General features: G+C 54.9%; 1 protein-coding gene across 1 annotated transcript; it reads left to right on the top strand.

The window, feature by feature from the left end:
• Positions 1 to 70: 70 nt before the first annotated feature.
• FCSK (fucose kinase) lies at positions 71 to 21,450 on the top strand. The gene is made up of 23 exons (XM_032230761.1): positions 71 to 249; positions 1,601 to 1,752; positions 1,964 to 2,014; positions 2,547 to 2,672; positions 4,007 to 4,079; positions 4,324 to 4,421; positions 5,288 to 5,368; positions 5,508 to 5,627; positions 5,896 to 6,067; positions 6,286 to 6,413; positions 6,696 to 6,797; positions 7,212 to 7,382; positions 8,741 to 8,814; positions 10,586 to 10,950; positions 11,155 to 11,365; positions 11,782 to 11,948; positions 13,506 to 13,733; positions 14,243 to 14,386; positions 15,209 to 15,328; positions 17,696 to 17,883; positions 19,852 to 19,951; positions 20,574 to 20,797; positions 21,045 to 21,450. The coding sequence occupies exons 1-23, from the start codon at positions 180 to 182 to the stop codon at positions 21,135 to 21,137; spliced, it is 3,258 nt and encodes a 1,085-aa protein (XP_032086652.1). The 5' UTR covers positions 71 to 179; the 3' UTR covers positions 21,138 to 21,450.
• The last annotated feature ends 699 nt before the right edge of the window (positions 21,451 to 22,149 follow it).

The raw sequence follows: 22,149 nt of genomic DNA, 5'->3' as shown, positions 1-22,149 counted from the left end.
GGGGGAGATCGCACACTCCCGCCCGCCCCTTAAAGCGGCTCCGCCTCGGGGCGGCGGACTGCATTTCCCGGCCTGCCCAGCGCTGTAAAGGGCCAGCGCGAGGCCGCTGCACTTCGCCGAGCGCCGCTTCCGAAGCGCCCCTGAACGCCGCTCCCCGCGGGGCGGCCCTGGCGGGCGGGATGGCCGCAGACTGGACGGTGGTGGTCCTCACCTGCCAGCACAAGGACAGCGCCTTCGCCTTCCAGAGAGGTGAGAGGCAGTCGCCCCCGACGAAGGGAAGCGAAGGGGCGCCGGGCGCCTTTGGGGAGAAGACGACGCCCCCGCCCGACAGAGCCCCGCGGCTTCTGGAGGGGCTGCTCAGGGCGGGCGGGCAGCTGGGTTCCCGGCTGCCCCGAATCTGGCAAGGGGCAAGTAGGGCTGGCCACGGCGGAGGCGGCGCCGATGATCCCTTTCGGATGGTCGAAAGGCCGAGCGGCCGTGGGGAGCCGAGCCGCTTCTCCTTCAGGAGTTCCCAGCTGCTCAGCCCAGGCCAGCTGAAGAGAGCGGGGTGGGGGAGCCTCGCCCGCGGCTGCAGCCCCTCTGGGCACGAAGGCCGTTTGGGCTGAGGAAGGGGCAGTGTGCGGGCAGGGAAGGCGCAAGGACGGCGCCGCTGCAGGAGAAGCCGCTCCTCTCCGGGCTCCATGGCAGCTGAAGGAGACCCCCAAAAGGCCAGAGAAAGATCCCCCCAGCTGACAACTACCTGGTGGCTCCTGGTTTTAAAGGGGGAGAGGGGCCCTGGGGGGAGCCCAGATTGGAGGTGGGGGGCAGCCGTCAGGGGTCTCCATCTCCTGCTTGCTGTTAGGCCCGGGGCTCTGGCTGCTCCCTGCCCAAGGGAATGAAACAATGATTATGATTTATGAATGCCAGTAGGTGGTTGTGTTTTTGAATGCAAATGATATCAGATAAAAGCACGTTTAAATAATTTCAGTTTATTTAAAACAATTTAAAAAATTCAAAAAAAAAAAGAACAGGAAGTTCCTGTTTGTATTGTATTGTGTAAATGTGGTGTACATCTAAATTTTGTGTATGTGTATTTTACATGTTTGTAAATAAAAAAAATTTAAAAAGAAAAAAGGGAATGGTCGTGAGGAAGAGGCTCCTTGGTCGGATCCTGCCTGGCTGCCCTGTGTCTTCCCCAAGGCCCAAGCGGCTGCTTCTTCTTCCTCCCAGGGCAGCTGCCCACTTCTGCTCTCCCCCCTCGGGGCCCCTCCTTTCCCCATGAAAAGCAGGCCGTCTCTGCCACGCAGTCACCTGCTCCTTTCCTCAACTTCTTTCTTGCTTAAAGGGGGATAAAACAGTTTTGACCCATCAGTTCTACCCTGCCAGGTTGCAAGGACGATCTTTGATGACCCAGGCCAGATGGACAGGAGGGTGAAAGAGTTCCAGTGAGGCTGGGAGCTCACCTTGGTGTCCAGGAAGCCTTTTTACTGTTCCTGCCCTTGGGGGTGGGGTGCCCTTGTGGCATCTCACCTGGAGCTTCCTGGGCAATCAGTAGCCTCCTTGTGGGGCTGGTTGTGCCCAAACACCGCACAAACTGGCTGACTCTTTGTTTGCCTTCCAGAGCTGGAGATCCGCAGAGACAGAGGCTCCCTGGGCCGAGGGACCATCCTGCTCACTGTGGAAGACCCCAAAGCCCAGGTGGGCAGTGGAGGGGCTACACTCAATGCTCTCTTGGTGGCGGCAGAACACCTGAGTGCTCGGGCAGGTTATACGGTGAGCACCCCAACATCTTTACCCCCAGCTCACCCGCCCTCTTAGCTCCTGCTCCTGTTGGAGACCCCCAACAAGTCAGCAAAACCTGCCTCCTGACTGCACTCCTCCTACGGTGGGCTTGGAGTCCATTTGTGAGACCCCCCCCACTCTGGACCTCAGTTTGGGGTGCTTCTGGCCCAAGTTCATCTGGCTCTCCTCTCTGCTGCTCCAGGTGGTCACTGCTGACGTCTTGCAAGAGGCCAGGATTCTCGTCTTGCACATGGTGAGAGCAGAGAATCTCTCCCTGCTTTGCTGGATTTTGTGCTTGTGCGGCCTCACTTAGCCTGTCTGGGAAGAAGCAGGTTCCTGGCTCCCACTAGAGAATGGGGTGCATGCACTTGCTTCCCGGTGTCCTACCTTGGGCCTCTGCTCAGGCCGAAGGACCCCCACCCCACCCCAGTTCCAAACGTATGGGAGTATCAGAAGCAGAAAAGGAACAAAGGCTCAGTTAGAGATCATAGCAGAGTGGTAGTCCTGAAGGCCAAGAGTGGCATGGACTCCCCACCACACACACACACACACAGAGGTTGTTGGTCCTGCCTGGCCCAGCTTCTTCATCTGCTGCTACTCAAGGGCTGCCCTGCTGTTGGGTTGACCTGCAAATCACGGCAACTTTGTCCCTATAGCCAAGTGGACACACACACACACACACGCACACACACACGTTGGGATGTGGGGCTTGGGGCTGACTGAGCCTGTGGGTTCCTAGGCTTGCTCCCTCCCAGCTCAGGGGACACGTGTTATCCTCCCCGCAGGGCCGGGACTTTCTCTTTGATGACTGCAGCCGCGCATTCCTCTGCCTCCCCCTCGAAGACCCTGCGGCCCCCACCGAGGCGCTTGCCTGCCACTTGGACCGGCTTCTGGCCACCTTGACTGAGCGGGTGAGTGGTGGTGGGGGGAGATGTGCTGCTGCTGGGGAGAGAAGGTCAGGCAGAGCAGCTGCCTGGAGGAGGGTGGGGGTTGCAGTTGCAGAGAGACCCCCCCCCTTGGGCTGGCAAGGGCTGAGAGGGGGCCAGAGCTTTCTGGGGTCCCTCCAGGAGGGGAGGCTGAAGGCCACCATCCGTGCACCTGACCTGACGTCAACGGGGGCCGTGAAGGTTCCCGGTTTGACTTCTGCCAAGAACAGGGACATGATCGGATGTCTGGGCTGGCAGTTAGAGGCGCTCATCACAAGTCAGGCCTGGCCTACTTTAAAAGGAGGCCCACCTTTGGCAGGCTTATACCTGGAGCCGGAAAGCAGCAACCGGGCAACCAGGCCTGTATAAAGTGACCTGGCTGGGCATGTTGTGCGTCCCGTCCCCATAGGAGGTACATCTGGTGGGATGCAGAAGAAGGACCTTCTCCGTGGTGGCTCCCTCTCTCTGGCACATCATCCCTCTGGGAGTTAGACCAGTGCCCCCTCTTTCAGAATGCCCTGAAGATGTGAGTCTGTCAGTGGGCCTGGGGGACCCAGAAGCAGCCATTAAATGGCTGACATGACTGTGTGTTGTCACCAGAGGTGGGGTGGTTATTATTTTATTATTTTTACTTTTTCTTTCTTTTATCTTGTGTTTTTATTTCCTATAAGCCATCTTGAGTTGCCATGAGCATGTAGTTGGCAATATTACGTATTTTTCCCAATAAAGAATAAATCAACAGCACAGTCCAATCAGCCCTTGGCTCCATTCTGGGCCCCAGGCCAGCTGAGAAAACCACATTCTTCTTTGAAAAAGTGGCAGGCGGGGGGCCAGCCGCACCTTGGGGGGGCCCTTCTCTCTCAGAGCTCTGCCCTTTGGAGTGTTGAGTGTGGTGCTGACCATCCACCTGGCAAAGGGGGCGGTTTGCTCTGCAGAGAACTGGTTGTGTGAGCCTTCTAGCGAAATGGGCTCGGCTGGGTGGGCCGCGGCTTCCATGCCAGAGCTGTGAATCTGTTGCCAAGTTGGCACTTGTAATCTGGGGATCCCAGTAATTGTCATGCACTAGATCTGTTTTTATTTTGAGGCAGCAGTGATGAGCTCTGGAGATGGGAAATATTAACATCAGTCCCTTGTTGTGATGAGAACACCGTGTGGTGTGTGCCGTGTTGGGAGATCTGTAGGATGTTGGGACCAGGCTATCCCAGGCCCCCAATGGATCCCGTGTGTTTTGGGTCAACTGGACTCGTCTGTCCCTTCTGAAGGCCTCCGGGGCAGCTGCCCAGTTGCTGGTGCTCCCTTCCTTCTTGACTCTTTTGCAGGTCTGCAAGGGTTCTCCCCCAGGCGTGTGGGTTTCCAGCACGGATATGTTTCTGACGGTCCCTGCCACGGCGGGTGAGTCTGCCTGCAGGGCAGGGGGTGGCCCGCTTCTGCAGAGGGGCCCTCAGCCCTGCCTTGATCCCAGAGGCAGGAGTGGGAGGGGCCACTGGAGGAGGGAAGGGCCCCGTGCTGGGCCTCCTGGCCTCAAAGGACCTGCTGGGAGGCCCTGATTCCTGCTGAGAAGATCTGTGGGGCTTGACGGCTCCCAGAGGGGGGGGGGGGGGGCTGGATGGTTGAGGAAGCCCATTTCACCCTGCAGAAATCGACTGGCGGAACTTCCAGGGGGTGAAAGTGGTTGCAGTGCCCGCCAGCGTCTCCTATGCCAGGCACCATGGCATATACTCTGTGGATTCTCAGGTGCCCCCCAGGAAGGTTGCTTATGTAGGCGGGGGGGCACTTCCTTCCTGCTCCTCATAATCTTCAACGCAGAGGCTTCTCCCGGCTTTCCCTGTGCAATTAGAAAGGTTTGCTCCCTCTAAAGTGCCACCTCCGGCCAAAGGCGGCTAACAAGAGTATAACGTCAAGTAAGATCAAAATAGTGACGGACTCTGTCTGGGCCGTAAGAAAAAGTCCCCGTTATTTGCTAGGGATTCAGCCAACTCAGAGGTAACAAAAGGAGGGCTTGGAGTCTAAATAAGAGCTGAGTTTTATCATGAAATATGCGAGGGGATCACAGTCTCAAGATAAGCCCCTCAGCCCCAATAGGGAGACCCAGGGTGCTTCTGGCCTTCCTGCCTTCCCGGCAAGCAGTCTGGAGTCCAGGCTGTCCGAGAGGCTCCTATGGGGCACCTGGGGGCAGCTTGGGCAGGGGTGGGGGGCGCTTGCTCAGGCTGCCTGGAAAAGGAAACGACTCTTCTTTGGCTGCCCAGATGTTGCTGGCTGGGCGAGGCAGGGCTGTTTCTGGCCTTCCCAAGGAGGGGAGGGCAGAGGGTCCTGGAGGGGAGTGTGTGCCCTCTCCCCTGCTTTCTTCCTGGGATCCTATCCCGGCACTGACTCTTCCTCCTGGTAGCTCTTTCCTGCCTTTGGGGTGGGGCATGCAGCCTAAGGATGGGCCCAGCAGGGATTGCCTGAGAGGCGCAGCCTCTTTGCCCCCCTCCGGGGCTGCCTGGGCGCTTCCCCTGCCAGCAGTGTCAGAGGAACCACAACCTGCAGTTCACCCCCCCCCCACCCCCAGTCCAGCAGGAGGACCAGCCATGTCTAATTCAGCCCTTGGGCATCCACAGGCGGTGGTGCAAGACATCCTCCACCAGGGCTCAGAGGAGGAGATCCAGCGGTGCCTGGGGCCGGATGGGAAAGTCCCCCTGGTGAGTGGGAGCTTGGTGGGGCTGGGATTTTGTGTAGGGATGTGGCTGAGTCCACCCTGGGGACTGGCACGGGGGGGGGGGGGAGCGGGGGCGGCCTCAGACCCACAAAGCCAGAGCTGCCCCCAATTCTCTCTGGCAGGTGTGCGGGGTCGTCTTCTTCTCCTCCAGAGCGGCAGAGCAGCTTCTGGCCACCCATGTCATCCCCCCACTCAACGCCTGCACCTACATGGGGCTGGACTCGGGAGCCCCGGCCCTCCAGGTGGGGAAGCCCTGCCTGGGCTGGGGGGGCCAAAAGGAGCCCCCCTAGGTTTGGGTGCTTATGGGGGCAGGCGTGGGAAGGCAGCCAAGGGAAGGGCACCCTCCCACTCCCACTCGGTCTCCCAGGGGAAGATCCCAAACTGGGGGGGGAGGGAGGGAGAGTTACAGACCAGGAGGCAGCCTCTGATGGGTGCCATCTTTCCCCAATCAGACCGACATGCAGCCTGGCACCTGCTTTTCTCCGGGTGATGACTCTCTTCTCTCCCCAGCTGTCTCTGTTCTTCGACCTGCTCCTCTGCATGGCCCAGGCAGTGACGGAGGAGGCCTTTGTAGCTGGACGCCGAACAGGGTCGGGGGAAGGAGATGCCCAGAGCTCTGGGGCAGCTCGGAGTGCCCGCACTGTGCTGTGGAAGACTCTCCGCAAGCTGCCACTCACAATGGGTGAGTCTCCCATCGCATGCCTGGTGCTGAGGAGGAGAGGAGATGATCTGGAACCCTAGCTGAGGGGGAGGGGGAGGGGTGGGGAGAATGGGAAGGGTGAGAGGCCTGCCTCCCAGGGAGGGCCAAAGTCTCCCTAGTTGGGCAGGCAGAACTAGGCCCCTGAGGGCCTTGAGCCGGTGGCAGCAGCTGGCAGGTTCATGAAGTCCTTCTCTTCCCAGCCTACCTCCCTGATGGCACCTATGACTACATGACCTCATCCGCCAGTGAGCACATCTACCACCTCACCTCTCAGCTGGGTGATGCCCACAGCAGGGATTTCTACAAGGTGGCCCATTCCACTGTGGATGTAAGTTCCCATCCAGCCTTTTCCTTGTGGATGTGGCCTCTTGGCTAGGAAACAGGAGTGGCAGGAGTTGGAAGGCAGATGGTGTTGCATGCAATCAGCAATCGGGATAAATAATCCTCCTCGCACCCCAATTCCTGTTGAGGAGGCAAGTCCCTCTTTGCAGCTTGCCCTCTTCACACTCTCCTGTGAGGAGGGCAGAGGGAATAGCTGGTTCTCGGTTCCTCCCAGAGCTCTCTGGGAGTGGAAGAGATTTTCTGGCATTTCCCCTTCTGTGCCATGCAGGAGCCGCGTCTACTGGAGGAAGGCTGCTCCCTCACCAACTGCCTGTTGGAGGGTGCTGTGGTTGTGGGGCCAGGGAACGTCATCCAGCACTGCAGCCTGGAGGTAGGTGGATGGTGGTCTTTGTCCCCCCTTGGCACCAAGCATTTCTAGACTACCTCTGGCTGGTGCAGAAGAGGGGCTAGTGCCAGAGATCGCCCACAGATGCGGGGCAGGACTGGGCAGAACCTGAGAGGAAAGGCCCAAGGTTGCCTCTGGTGCAGGGGGCCTTGTAAGGGATGCCTCCGTGCAGCTGATCCACCACTAGAGCCCGTAAGCATCCTGGGCTGATGCCGTGCTCTCCCAGAGAGCCCCTGGGAGAAGCCTCTCTTGCAGGTCTGGAACAAGCCCCCCCCCCCCTCCCCGCAATTTCACTTCCTAAGAATGAGGGATGTGGATGGGGCCTCTTTCAAGAGGTGCTTTGACCACTTGTGTAACCTCTTCTGAGCAAGGACGGATGGCTGCTTGGTCTTCCTCCAGGGCCCCTTGCACATCCGTTCCGGCTGCCTCCTCACGGGGCTAGATGGGGCCTCCTCTGTGGCCCTCAGAAGCCACGTACTTCAGGACGTTGTCATTCAGGGACATGTGATCCGGCTGAGACACGTGAGCTGCAAAGTATTCACTCTGAGTGGACGTCACGATGACTGGCAGGTGTGTGCAAGATGCTCATTTGGAGGAATTTAGCCAGGGGGTGAAATCATACGCCCCTCAGAGAGGGTTCGCAATTTGGGAATCCTCCTGGATCCGCAGCTGACATTAGAACATCATTTGTTGGCTGTGACCAGGGGGGCCTTTGCCCAGGTTCCCCTGGTGCTCCAATTGTGACCCTACCTGGACCGGGAGGCCCTTCGGATAGTCACTCACTCCCTCATCACCTCAAGAATGGATTACTGTAACGCGCTCTACATGGGGCTGCCCTTGAAGAGTGTTCGAAGACTTCAGTTAGTCCAGAATGCAGCCGCGCGAGCGATTGTGGGTGCACCTAGGTACACCCACATTACACCCATCCTCCGCGATTTGCACTGGCTGCCCATTGGTCTCCGAACTCGCTTCAAGGTGATAGTCGTTACTTTTAAAGCCCTACATGGCATCGGACCTGGTTACCTGAGAGACCGCCTCCTGCCAATTACCTCCCATAGACCAATTAGATCGCAAAGACTTGTCCTTCTCCGGATTCCATCTGCCAGCCAATGTTGGCTGGCGACTCCCCGGGGGAGGGCCTTCTCTGTTGCAGCTCCGGCCCTCTGGAATGAGCTCCCGTTGAGATCCGGACCTTTACTACTCTTCCGGCCTTCCGTAAAGCTATTAAGACCAGGCTGTTCTGGCAGGCCTGGGGCTGTTGAAGTATCCAGCCCCACTTTAAGTTATGAATGTTGCTGTACTTTTAAATTGTTGTATTGTCTTATATGTTCCCCCCTCCCTTTTTATTGTAAGCCGCCCGGAGTCTTCCGAGAGCGGGCGGCATACAAAACTAATAAATGAAATGAATGAAATGAAATGAATTTCTGCAAGTTCCCACCTTCTCAGCCCCCTGAGCTGTCCGTAAGAACAAACCAAATCCTGAATGGTGGTTTCAGAGAGATTTCCTTCTCAGGGCTTTCAACAATGGCAGAGCTTCTAATGCCCTGGGAAAGTTCTTCGAAATTCAGGGGTACTTTCAGAGACTGTTTCTGCCTTCAAAGCAGCCACCGCTGAAGTGTATAGTGTAGCCAAACATCAGCAGAGGAAACATTTATGACATTTTATACCATGTCATAAATTCATAAAATATTTTGTAAAATTTGCCAAATTTCAGTTCGCATGGTTTCATCCAGGTAAAGGTTACAGACACAAGCGTTTTAGCAGTATGCAGAGAAGCTGGCTCAGCTTCTCTGGCCCTCCTCATTGAGCAGCCAGTGTTCACAGCAGCCGGCTACCTGCACAAGGAAGCCGATGAGTCTCCCAGCAGAGACAGTCACACATTCCTCAAAGTGGGTTGCTACTTCTGAGACAGAGATCGTTTTCCACAGACTACAGCGACCGAAGAGAATGGCACCTTCTTGAACTTGCCATGGGCAGCCTTGTATCACCGGACTGGAATACGGTACGTGTCATCTTGGTGAGGCTATGATGCTCCAAAGACCTCCTCAATCCTGCCTGTGGATGCTGCCCGCTAGGCTCACAAAGAGCAGTGGGATGCCCAGCTACTCGGAGGTGGGGAGGTTGTGGGTTCTGTTTGATACCAGGCACTTGTGGGGGCGAGGAGGAACCCGGGGTCAACTGATTAAGGGTCTCAGGGAGCTTGGAGGAATCTTCTTGGAGACTCTTCAAGAACTGGCAGCTGCAGGGATGGAAGAGTTCCGGAAGTCTCTCCTGGAAGCAGCTGCAGGATGGGGGCTGCACTGGGCCCTGCAGGGACAGATGGATTTGAATCTGGTCTGTTTTCAACCTTTGAAAAACTCTGTGCGGCCCAGGAAGGAAACAAAACCTGCAACTTTAAAGCCCTACATGGCTTAGGACCAGCCTATCTGCGAGACCGCCTACTGCCATACACCTCCCAACGGTCGATAAGATCCCACAGGGTGGGCCTCCTTCAGGTACCGTCAGCCGGACAGTGTCGGCTGGCGGGCCCCCGGAGGAGAGCCTTCTCTCTGGCTGCTCCGACCCTGTGGAATCAGCTACCCCCAGAGGTCCGGACCTTACCCACTCTCATGGCCTTCAGGAAAGCCGTTAAAACCTGGCTGTTCCGGCAGGCCTAGGGCTGTTGACCTTAGAGTTAAGGTCCAGCCCCGATTAGAACGTATGTGTGTTGTGAATTTTAAACTATTTTTTTACTTATTTTGCTTTTTTTTTTTTTGTTGTAAGCCGCCTGGAGTCCTCCGGGATTGGGCGGCCTATAAATTTAATAAATGAAATTTAATAAATGAAATTTAATAAATGAAATTTAATAAATGAAATTTAATAAATGAAATTTAATAAATGAAACAAACTTATTTAGCCCCTGGGTGAACAAGTAGTCTTCAGGGGACCAGGCAGAGCCATGCAGAAACTATCAACTACTCCCCTAGGCCCACTCTTTGACCCATCCCCAGGTGGGGGCGCAGGGGGGACTGCAGAGAGTAAAAAAAAAGTGGGGGTTGCACCCCACCACGCAATTGCAAGCTAAACAAGGGAGATCCGTTGTGGTTGTGGCAATGATTAGGAGACTCCTGTAATACATTTTCATTTGGGTTCCAGTACCCTGGCTTTGTTTTTGAGGAACGCGATGACTCAGTGGCCAAGACGCTGAGCTTGTCGATCAGAAAGGTCAGCAGTTTGGCAGTTCTAATCCCTAACGCTGTGTATCAGAGGGAGCTTCCATGACTTGTCCCAGCTTCTGCCAACCTAGCAGTTCAAAAGCACGTAAAAATGCAAGTAGGAAAATAGGAGCCACCTTAGGTGGGAAGGGAACAGTGTTCTGTGCGCCTTGGGTGTTGACTCATGCCGGCAATATGACCACAGAGACCTTTTCAGACAGCGCTGGCTCTTTGAAACGGAGATGAGCACCACCCCCTAGAGTCGGGAACGACTAGAACATATGTGCAAGGGGAACCTTTCCCTTTGCTTTGGGGGATTGAGAGAAAGTTCTCCTCTCTTCCTCACACAGACACTGGCTAGCAAACATGCAGTTTTAACCCTGGCCAGAGAGGTGAAGGCTGGCAGACTCAGGCCCTGGCTCTTGGCAGCCTTGGCCTCTGCCCTGCTCTCAGGGGGCCAGCCTAGCCCCCAGCAGCAGGGCAGCCCCACCCATTCCTCTGCCGGGCTGGCCCTTGCTCTGGAGCCAAGGGTTTGCATTGCCACTGCCACCAGCTTCCCCTGTGTTCTCCCCTGAGCAGGAGCCAGGACCTGTGGAGGCCAGACGTCCCACGGGAGAAGCGCTGCCTGCTGAACGCCTGTCTCTTCCCCGTGCTCTGCTTCTCGGAGCCCCTGGGCCTCGGGGACCTCTTGTGGCTCTTGGGCTCTCCAGAGCCGCAGCAGCTGCAGTCCTGGAGGAAGGCCTGGCGCATGTCCTGGGAGGAGATGAGGGCCTGTCTGGACCAGGAGGCTGAACTGGCCTCCCGCAGGGCCCTCTTTTTCCTACAGGCCCAGCGCAAAATCCAGCGGGTCCTGAGGGAGCAGAGGAATTGCAGCCTCCTGCCTCTGATTCACTCGGCCGTCCTGGAGGGCTTTGGGGAGGCTCTGCTGGATACACTGGACCAGGGTAAGGAAGCGTGTCTGGGGTTCCTACAAATCCCCCCATTTGCTGGCCTCTGTCTCAGGCCGAGCCTGTTCCTTTGCCAGGCCACCCTAGGAGGTTGGAGGGGGAAGAATGTCCTTTGGCCCAGCGCTCTGCCCAGACCCCTGGGGGGACATGTGTGCCAATGGGGCAGGAGAGGGAGAACTCTTGGCTCTGCTTCCTCCCTAGTGGCTGCTACCGCTGGGGATCTGGGGGTTGCTGCTCGGGCCCTGGCCTGCATCGCAGATCTCCTGGGCTGCATGGCCAGAGGAGAGGGGGGGTTACGGAGTGGCCCCACCGCCAACCTTGCTTGGGCCACTGCCTTCCAGCAACTGGAGAAGGGAGACATCGCTCAGGGCGTAAAGGCACTTGCCGTGGAGAGGAAGAAATGGCTAAGCAGGTACTGGAAGGGGGATGGGGGAGAGATACAGGGCAGTCTCTGCAGATCTGCCAAGGCTTCCCACACCTGTGCTTGGGGGACCCTGTTTGTCTGCCCCAGAGCTGCCTGGAAAGACCCCTTTCCAATGGCAGGCAGCTGGCATCTACTGCTCTGCCCCAAGCACCTGAGCCATTTGCCGGAGGCTGTGCAGCACATGTACCAGGGGATGGGGAAGAAATGCTTCACCCCTGCCAGCCTTCCTTGCAGCCAGGAGGCCCTTGGAGGGGTCCAGCAGGGCTGCCATGCTCCAGTGGCTCTGGGGAAATTGCTCCGCTTTTTGGGAACGTGTCTCTGAGGGCAGCACAACCTCCAGGCTCTTTCCAAAGGGGATGTGCCCGCCAGAGGCTCCCAGCAGCCTGGTTCCCCTCCTCTTCCAGACCCATCCTGCTGGTTCGCGCTGCCCGACACTACGAGGGGGCTGAGCAGATTCTCATCCGCCGAGCCATCCTGCTCTCCTGCCAGTTCATCTGCCTCTGGCAGGTGGAACTGCCTCCCCTGGGCTGCTGGGTGAGAGTGGAGTGCCCTGCACGGATCGACCTCTCTGGTAGGTGACAAGGGCAGAGGCTCTGTGGATGCCTGCCAAGAGGAGCTGGCCCACCTGGGGCCCAGACTGATCCCCTGCACTAAAAATATCTGGCTAAAATCTGTATGGTTTGTAGCTTGGGAGGAGCAAGGGCCTGGGGGCAGTTGGGGTCACTAATAGGGGTGGGTTGGCATGTGCGGAAAGCCCTGAGCAGACCACGGCCAGAAGATGCCTCATTCAGGCCACATCAATCTCCAAGGACTGTCCTCCGTCCAGGCCACTGCTTGGTTCTCGTGCAGGAGATGCAGCGCAAGGAAACTTCTCCAAAACTTTATTTCCCCAGGAACTCCTCCGACTGTTTTGCCACCAGGTTTTGTGTCAGCCCTAAAGCCCAACAATCATTGCTGGTTGTGGAGAACATGACTTACTGTATATACTCGAGTATAAGCCTAGTTTTTCAGCCCACTTTTTGGGCTGAAAAAAGCCGCCTCGGCTTATACTCGAGTCAGTGAAAAATTTGCCCGAAATGGAGGAGAAAAAGGGGCGGGGCCATGCCGCTGGGTGACACTCGTGAATGGCCCGGTGCCCCTGTGAGTTTCCCCTCCCTCTGTGTCAGTTTGCCGCGCAGCGCACACCGCACCATCCCCCCTCCTCACGTTCTAATGTAATGCAGGGCTGTCTTACGATTCCCCTTCCTCCCCCTCCTGCCGCTCTGCAACGATGTCCCACCTCCTCCTTGTTATGGCAAGCAGCCACATAGCGATGTCCCACCTCCTCTGGTACAGTGATCCAATGATAGGAATCACTGTGCCGTGTGTCATAGGAGGCGGGACATCGCTCCCGCGGCTGCACGGGACATCATCATCACAGCGGGACATCAGCATCATGAGGTGAGTGAAGTATTTCATTGAATACACCGCTAGTTTACTGTTTTTCTTTGAAATAAATATTCAAAAACATTATTGGTATCTATTTTTATTTTTGAAATTTACCGGTAGCTGCTGCATTTCCCACCCTAGGCTTATACTCGAGTCAATAACTTTTCCAGTTTTTTGTGGTAAAATTAGGTGCCTCGGCTTATATTCGGGTCGGCCTATACTCGAGTATATACGGTACTCCTAGTGCCAATACTTCTCCAGGCTTCCTCCTCTTCCTCCTAATCTTGCTGAAGGCAATTTGAAATTCCTGCCATCAACTTCTCACTGTGTGCAAACTCTACATGGAATGAAGAGGGGTTCCATTTTTGTTTCAACCTCCCCCACAACCCCCATTCTGTAGTAGTGGCAGCTCTGCAACATTCTCTGCCTGTGGACAAAGCCAGCAAGAAGTCTGCATCATCTTACGCCCTTCAAGAACCTTCACTTTCTGCCCAGCCCATCCTTCTTGACCATTTGTAGCCTCAAAGTTCTTCCTAGCTTTCACTAGCTCCGTTTCAGAATTGTGACCAAATCATGCCTGGTGTGCCCAGGTGAGGCTTGAGCCAAGAAATCCCAGCAGCTGTAAAAGAGATGTAGACGCTCAAGCTTTGTCAATGGGTTCTATCTGATGACCTTTGGTAACAGGACCGGTGTTTTCTAGGGGGCTGGAGTGATACCCCTCCAATCACGTATGAACACGGTGGAGCAGTGGTGGATGTGGCTGTCCTGGTGGACGGCTGTAGGCCTATTGGTGCCCAGGCCCGACGCATTGCCAAACCAGAATTGCAGCTGATCAGCACCAGTGGAAGTCTGGAGGGAGAGGTGGCGGTGGAGTTGGTCTGTCGTGACCTAGAGGATCTGAGGGATTACTGCCAGCCACACATGCCAGGTGAGAACCTACCTCTTCCGTCCAGCTGTCCCTCCCTCTAGCCAGAAAAAAATCAGAATGTGGAGCCCCCCAAAAAAGGGGGGGGGGGAATGTTGTCCTGGGGAGTCTGGAAAGGTTGTGTCTCAGCCAAGATGTCATTTGGCAGAGCATTTTCACCCAACTTGAATAACACCCAGGACATGGGAAGAGCCTTTTATAGCTTGATTGACTTGGTTCTCCTGCCATTTGAGATGCCCTGTGAATTGTGCCCAATGCTCTGTCCCTCCTATTCTGAAACATTGTCATGGTGGTGGTGGTGCCCCAGTGGGGGAGGCCTTTAGGCTCCCTCCCCTCTTTCCCTGCATCAGAAGCCTTCAGGATCTTTTCCTGGTCTTGGCCGATGGTCTTGGCCTGCTCCGCAGTTCAGGCTTCCTTGCACCTGGGCTCTCAAGCAAAGGGCCAGGGTAGGTTTGAGGGGCTTGGCTGGCCATCCTCTCCGGTCCTTGCTGCAATTCCATCTCTTCTTCCAGGAGCCTTGCTCAAAGCTGCCTTGGTCTGCACTCAGATTGTTAATCTCCTGTCCCCGCAAACCTTGCGAGAACAGCTGCAGGAACGATTCGGAGGTGGCTTTGAGCTTCACACCTGGTCTCATCTGCCCCATGGATCGGGCTTGGGTAAGTGGGGGCTCTCGGCCTGCTGTGGGTTGGTTGAGAGCCAAGCAAGCCATGGAAATTGTTTTTCTTTACTTTATCATTCATTCATTCCCAATAAAATAGAAGATTTGTAGCTCAGGGTTGAATTGAGGGGTCCTTGGTGCTCTCTCAGCTTGTTGGCACTAGCACTGGCCACTGGGACCTAGTTTGGCTAATGAAACATTTGCAAGAAACAACTAAGCTCATAAGAGCATCGAAGACCCCTCATCCATCCACCCATCCACCCACCTAGCTGCCCATCCCAGATTCTGGGTGGCTTATAATGAAAACGTGAACAGTGCCAAATGATTCCCCCAAAGGAAAACAACAATGCAGGGAAAGGAAACCGTGCAAAAGAATCCGGATTTCCGCGAAGGAGCCCCTGGGAAAGCAGGGCCATGTCTCCAGGCCAGATGGCCAAAGCAGCCCTTCAGGTCCTTCCAGAGGTCCAAGAGGTTCCTGGCCAGGCTGACCTGGGGAAAGGGGGGGGGGAATGAGGCTGGTGCATTATGGCAGCAGCTGCCTCTTCCCATTACTCCCTCTCAGGCTGTTAGCCCTGATCACCAAGCCCGCCATTTTGTGTAGAGGATGGCTCTGAGAACTAATTCTGGGGAAGATTCCCAAAGCTTTTCCCAAATGATCCGCCTCCCCATCAGGGTCTTCCAGCTCTGAGGTTTTTTGAGAACTGAGACCCCCCCGGAGAATCTGATGGTCAAGTGCTGTCCTTCTTGTCCGTTTGGGGCCTCCGTGTGGAGGCTCCCTTTTCCCTAGGCCACATTTGTTTTGCTTTGCGTTCTTCCACAGGGACAAGCAGCATCCTGGCAGGCGCAGTGATCGCATCCCTCTATCGCGTATCCGGGCGCTGCGCTGGTGTAGAGTCCCTCATTCATGCGGTGCTGCACTTGGAGCAGGTTTTGACCACAGGCAAGGAGTTTGTCCTGTTGCTGCCTTGACCAGCCCTTCCTAGCATCAGTAGAAGAGGAGGAGAAGTTCCCCATGTGTTGCAGCTGCTTAAAAAGGCAAAGGCCGCTTTTAACAGGAGTCCAGGTCACAAGGAGCAAAGGCCCGTGATGTTAGTCAGGTCCCACGTGGAATATTCTGCCTGGTTCTGAGCACCAGAGCCTAAAATGGACACTGACAACCTGAAGTGAGTTTAGGCTAGATCAGGGGTCTGCAACCTTAAACACTCTTAAGAGCGTTTGTCTGTGTCTGTCTCTCCCTCTCTCACACACATACACCTTCTATCTCCCTCCCTGTCTGTGTCTCTGTCTCATCTGCTACCTCCCTTCCTCCCCTTCTCTCTCTGTCTCTCTCTCTCACCTTCTATCTCCCTCCCTCTCTGTGTCTCTGTGTCACCTTCTATCTCCCTTCCTCTCCTTATCTCTCTGTCTCTCTCTCTCACCTTCTATCTCCCTCCCTGTGTCTCTCTCTGTCTGTGTCTCTGTCTCATCTTCTACCTCCCTTCCTCTCTGTATCTCTCTCCCCTCCCTCTGTCTGTCTCTCACACCTTCTATTTCCCTCCCTCTCTGTCTCTCTTCCCTTCTCCCATCTCTCTCTCTGTCTCTCTCACCTTCTATCTCCCTCCGTGTCTCTCTGTCTGTGTCTCTGTCTCATCTTCTATCTCCCTTCCTCTCTGTATCTCTCCCCCGTCTCTCTCTCTGACCTTCTATCTCCCTCCCTCTCTGTGTCTCTCTGTCTGTGTCTCTGTCTCATCTTCTACCTCCCTTCCTCTCTGTATCTCTCTCCACCCTCTCTCTCCGTCTGTCTCTCACACCTTCTATCTCCCTCCCTCTCAGTGTCTCTCTCCCCTTCTCCCCCCCCGTCTCTCTCTGCTTCTATCTCCCTCCCTCTCTGTATCTCTTTCCCCGTCTCTCTCTCTCTTGGTCTCTGTCTCTCTCTCTCTCACACACACATCTTCTATCTCCCTGCCTCTGTGTCTCTCTCTGTGTCTCATCTTCTACCTCCCTTCCAGTCTCTATCTCTCTCCCCCCTCTGTCTCTCTCTCACACCTTCTATCTCCCTCCCTCTCTGTCTCTCTCCCCTTCTCCCCCGTCTCTGTCTCTCTTACCTTCTATCTCTCTCCCCGTCTCTTTCTCTCACCTTCTATCTCCCTGCCTCTGTCTCTGGCTGGCTGTGGTTGCAAGAGGAGGGGGGTCACCCGAAGGGACTCATCCAGTGTGGCTTACACTTGTTCCTCAGCCGGCCTGGATTTCCAAAAAGTTGCCAAGAAGAAAGAAAAGGGGCAGTGAAGAGCCCTAAGGAGACCTTGTCGGGTTGGCCCAGCCTCGACTTTCTGAGAGAGAGAGAGAAGAGACAGACAGACAGACACACACACACAGATAGAGTTACAGAGGGGGAGGGGTGACCGGCTGATGGGTGTCATTGATGAGGGCCCTCTGAGTTCTCCGGGTCTGACCCCCTGGGTGGGAGTGCAGTCCCCCCAGCCCTCACGTTAGCGAAGGCGCCGTTGGTCGTGGCTGGTTCGGGCCAGTATCTCGAGGTAGAGAGCAGGTTGTTCCCCCCCAAGCGACTGAGGCTCTCCCAGCACCAACAAGGGCCGGAAGAAGCTCCAGCAAGAGTGAGGTGCCGGAGAATCAGCCCTGGCCGCTTCTCCATCCCCTGCCTTTGCCCTTACCTTCTCAGGCCAGGCAAGGAGTGACTGGGAGGGGAGGGTGAGGGTGGGGCAGCCAGTGGTGGGATCAGCCGACAGGGAGCCACAGCAAAGGGCCCAAAGAGCCGCGTGTGGCTCTGCAGCCGCAGGTTGCAGACACGCAGGCTAGCTGAATAGGAGGGAAAACTATCTCTGGTTAAAGGAAGTTGAATCCATCCGAGGGGAGATGAGGTGGCTCCCTTGAGGGAAGTAAGCATTATCCCATAGAGCCCCATTCTCCACAGCCCCAGAGAGCTGGAGCAGGAACGCCAGATATCAAAAGGTGGGGGACAAGATTCCGCTTATGTTTGAGACAAAAAGTCGTGATGGGAAGGCAGAGTCAGCTGCCTGTTCCCTGGAGGTCTTCAGACACTCTGGGGATCAGAGGAGATGTGTCTGGAGGCCCCTTCTCTTCTGAGAAAATGCCATGAAGTCCCTCTTAGATTCCTGCCAAGGGCAGCGCATCCTCACACGCTCCCCCTGGTTGCAGGACTTTCACTTCACTGCAAGGGAGATGGAGGACCTGCTCTCGGCCTCTCTTGCCCGTTTCCAACGGTGACTGCGGAGCAAGTGAGCAGAGGCTCCTGGGCTCGGAGCTTCCTTCCTGGCCTGGGCCTGAGCCCCTGCGCTGTCCTTTTCAGGTGGTGGATGGCAAGACCAGGTGGGTGGGCTGGTCCCAGGGCTTAAGATTGGGCGCTCGAAGGCTCAGCTGCCACTGAAGGTCGAAGTGGAAGAGATCAGCCCCCCTGAAGGCTTCGTCCACACCTTGAACCAGCACTTGCTCTTGCTGTACACGGGGAAGACCCGCCTTGCTCGCAACTTGCTCCAGGTATGTGAGGCGCATCTTCTGACTAGCACCCCGCTTTGCACACGTTTGCTCCTAGATCTTAGTCTCATAACGCTGCTTCCTTGGGTAGATGATAGGTACACAAACCCTCAATACACTTAGATGAAAAGGTGGTTACAGGCTATAGGGTTCACATGTGAAGGCCTCACATGTGGCAACATTACAAGAAACAGCCAAAATAACACACAGCTTGTATTGTAACAAAATTGTGGAACAGATTTTCTTCTATGAAAAACAAACTTGAAATTCTGTCTGCCATATTTGTAGACCTTCAACAGACAAATAGAATTGGATTTAGCCTTACTCAGAGTAGATCCATTGGAACTAGTGATGCTTGAGAATTACACATATTTTTCTAGATCCAATCAAAAGGTATCAGATCAGGGAATCTGGTCCCTGGCCTAGACCTGCTCTCTAGATGATGCGCAGAGGCTCCTTGGCACAGGACGGCCTCGTGCTCTGAAAATGCCAGGTGGGCTTCTCTCCTGAGGACTCTGCAGAGAGCCAGGAGGACCTTGGTGAGTTGTGAAGAGGTCTCTCAGAACTGAGATCAGCAGCCACGTGTTTGGCCTATAGTGGAATGTCTGTGGTCATGGTTGCTCACAAGCAGCCACTTTAAAATTGGTGCAGCACCCCTACTCCAAGGAAAGTCAGCAGCCCTGAAATGCCAGAAGAGAGCATAGATAATTTTGCAATTTGATCCTCAGAAGACTGCTGCAGTGTCTTCCTGCAAATTTCGCTACTTTTCTAATAACTCTTTTGATCCAGAAAAAGGAACTAAAAGAGGGATTCACTCTACCCAACTTTCTCTAAATGGTTAAGTCTTTAATCCACTTCAAAATATCCACTTCAGTAATCATATGATCTAGCAACATTCCTTTAACTTTTATTTTACACTGCCCATTGTCCCCAATTAATTAAAATAAAAATCTTTCCCAGAGAAATATGCGTTTGTCTTAAAAATATTTTAAAACAATAAATCCAAATTCAATTGTTTCCTTAGCCCGCTTTCAGTTTTCTTAATTTAAACGGTGAGTTTTTTAAAAATCTTTAATTATTTTTCAATATTTTAAAATTCTTGCTTCTTATCTTCAGATAAAAAATCTGAAATGAAGGTTCACTTACTGGGCAGCTTGATTGCTTTGCTGGCTCAAAGGTCTTTTATTATGAATCGTCTTCCAATTTTAAATAGTGTGTGCTGGGCGGGCAAACTCAAGGCCCTTTGCAGGCTCTGCTGTAGCTGTGCGCTCACTGTCTCCCCCAGAGTCTCTGCACCCGGGTTCAATGAAGTTCTACGTTCCCTTTGGATCTTGAGAGTCTCCTCACAAGGAGCAGCTTTCCAAAGCACCCACGGCTCCCGCCCTCTCCTTGTACGGGGAGGTGTTGTTGCCCTGAGCTGAACACGTGGCTGCCGATCTTCCCCGCATTGCCATCCCAGAGTTTGTGACAGCGTGCCATTTTTTTGCCCATGCAGAAGTCCCAAAAATATTATTATTATTACTTATTTATTAGATTTCTATCCCAGTGGAATTTAAGTATATTTTGTTATTAGGTTCACATTCTAAACTGACTGAGTGGGCCCTGGAAACTTCCCATCCCTGTCTGACCTCCCCCCCCAACGCGCATTTCCCTTTTGGGAAGCGGACCCAAGAAAAGGCACCGTGCCCTGCCCTGCCTCTTCCTGAACCTGCCTGTTCAGTTGACAGGGGAAGGTCCATGGCCAGCTGGTTGCCTCCAACTACTCCCCCCCCCATCACCTCCCATGGCACCTGTGGATCGCCGGGGGTGGGGGGGACAGTGCGGGGCAGCAGGACTGTTCTCTGTAGCTGCCCCAAAGCTCAAGAATGTGGACACTGCAAGGCCTCTTAGCCCCCCCCCCCAAATCAATGCAAAGACACATCTGAGAAGGAAGAGGTTTGTGCTGAAGGGCATTGCCTTGTTTCTCTGCAGGATGTTCTAAGGAACTGGTATGCCAGGCTGCCCAACGTGGTAGAGACTGCCAGTGCTCTGGTGAGCAATGCGGAGGAGTGTGCCCAAGCCCTTAAACAAGGTACCCACACTTGAGATGAAGCTGTGCCACGAAGGGAGCTGGAAACCCAGACCAGTCAGGAAACGGCTAGAGGAGACCCCCACATTTTGAGAGTGGGCAACTGTCCCTGTGCTTGTGGAAGAGATCCTTTGGAGTTTCAGAAAGGCTTTCAGGGCTCTTAAGTCAATTGAGGAATTGTGAAATAAGCGACCCCTTTAACCTTATTGGTTAAAAAGCAACAGTTGAAAGCAAGGAGTAGGAAGAAACTGCCAGTTTTCTCAAGGAAGGCAACCCAAAAGCTGGACTAAGATGGGCCTCGCCCTCATCCAGGGTCTTCAGGAGGCAAAGCTCCCAGGATGCAAAGGTGGTGCATCCAGGTGGAGCCATCTTGGGCGGAGTAGGAGGCTGACATCCGGCTGGGGAAGGGAGCCAGGAGAACCACCCATAGATACCCCATTCTCTTAAGAAGTGGATGGGGGGCCCTCCAGGAGGGGAGACAGCCAAGCAGAGCGATCACAGTGGGTCCCAGACAGGATGTGCAGACTGACCTGAGTGCTGTGGGGGTGCTTGGGCACCCGTCCTCCAGAGAGCACCTGGGTGTGTGTGTGTGTGTGCTGCTATCCTCCTCCCCTTCTCCTTCCAGGCAACCTGGCTCTGCTGGGCCAGTGTATGAATCGGTACTGGCTGCAGAAGAAAGAGATGGCCCCTGGCTGTGAGCCTCTGGTGGTCCAGCAAATCATGGAGGTGCTCCAGCCCCACGTCTATGGGCAGAGCCTGGCCGGGGCTGGCGGTGGGGGCTTCCTCTTCCTGGTAACCAAAGAACCCAGGAACCGGGTGGCCTTGCAGGAGATCTTGGCGGAAGCTGCGGTAAGTGAATGCAGTCCCCGCACTGGACAGCTCCTCCAAGGAAGAGACCGCTCTGCAGGCTTGGGAGTGATGGGGAGAGCAACACAGAAACCTTGTAATATATGGGGGCGGCTGGGTGGAGGGGGCCCCAGGGCTCCCCCCATGGAGGGACAGGAAGACCACTCCCTCCAGCAGCCTGAGAGCTATGAAGGCAGGAATCGCAGAAGATGCTCCGCTTGAAGCTCCTTTACCCATATATCCCTTTCAGGTTCTTGGAAATGTCACCATCCACACTGTGGAAGTGGACACAGCAGGATTCAAGGTGGAGCTTCTGGGGGACACACACACTTTAGAGGCATGAAAGAGCAGCTCCGTCCTGGGCTGCTCCTCCACCACGAAGGGGGTGCAGGCACCAGCTGCAGGGCAGGAACGAAGAGCCGGCTCTGCTCTGCTGCAGATCCCACTCAAGGAAACGGTGGACGAAATTCTTGGAAAGAGGTGAAAGCAGCAGGACGTTCATCCATTGCAGGAGGCAAGCAACAGCCAGCCTGGCAAACCTAAGCGCTTCCCATGCAAATGGGTCCCCAAAGGAAGCAGTGCATTGGCTGGGAACGCCCACAGTTATTCATTTGCAATTGCAAAATAAAGGTTGCACTGGTTGCTTTAAGAGCTAATGAGGGTCTGGTGCATTTTTAAATTCAAAGTGGCAATACATTGCTTGTAATCGCAGAAATTATAGCCTACTGAGGAGGAGACATGAACTGAGGGCCCCTGAGGCCCAGCCAAATGAGCAGATGTTGCAGGCAAGAGAAAACTCCTTCCTGTCCCAAGCTTTGAAATGCAGGGGTCAGGGGGTCAGGGGGAACCAGCACAGCACTCAGCTGTTGTCTTGACCGAGGTCTGCATTGAGCAGAGGGACCGGTTCCAACAACTCTGGAGGGCCTTCCCAGCCTTGATTCTACTGTTAACAGTACCCTCAGAATCACACTTCCCCAGAATTCTGATTCATGGGATCTTGGGGATCATCTAGTTAAACCCTGTTCAACGTAGGAATTTCCCATCTCAGCATCCCTGACCAATGGCCACCCGGCCTCTGCTTGAAGAGAGCAATTCCCCACATCCTCACTAGCAAGCAGCTCCACTCCTGCAGGACTCTTCCCCCCCCCCAAATCTGCTTCCTGTTTAAAGCCCTGGTTTCTTGTCTCAGTCATGGGCTTCCCTATCTATAGTATCTCCTCCCCGTGTTCCAGCTACAACAGCTAAGCCAGAGGAGTTACGCTCTCAGCCAGAAGCCACTTCGATCAGACCGGAGGCTTCCCCAACACGGCATTTGGCTTCTGCAAGCTGCAACCACAAGCCAAAAGCAGGACAGC

This window comes from Thamnophis elegans, chromosome 14, assembly GCF_009769535.1.
Source record: "Thamnophis elegans isolate rThaEle1 chromosome 14, rThaEle1.pri, whole genome shotgun sequence".
Lineage (NCBI taxonomy): Eukaryota > Metazoa > Chordata > Lepidosauria > Squamata > Colubridae > Thamnophis > Thamnophis elegans.
The sequence above is the reverse complement of the archived record's forward strand: the minus strand, read 5'-3'. Positions and strand labels throughout refer to the sequence as shown.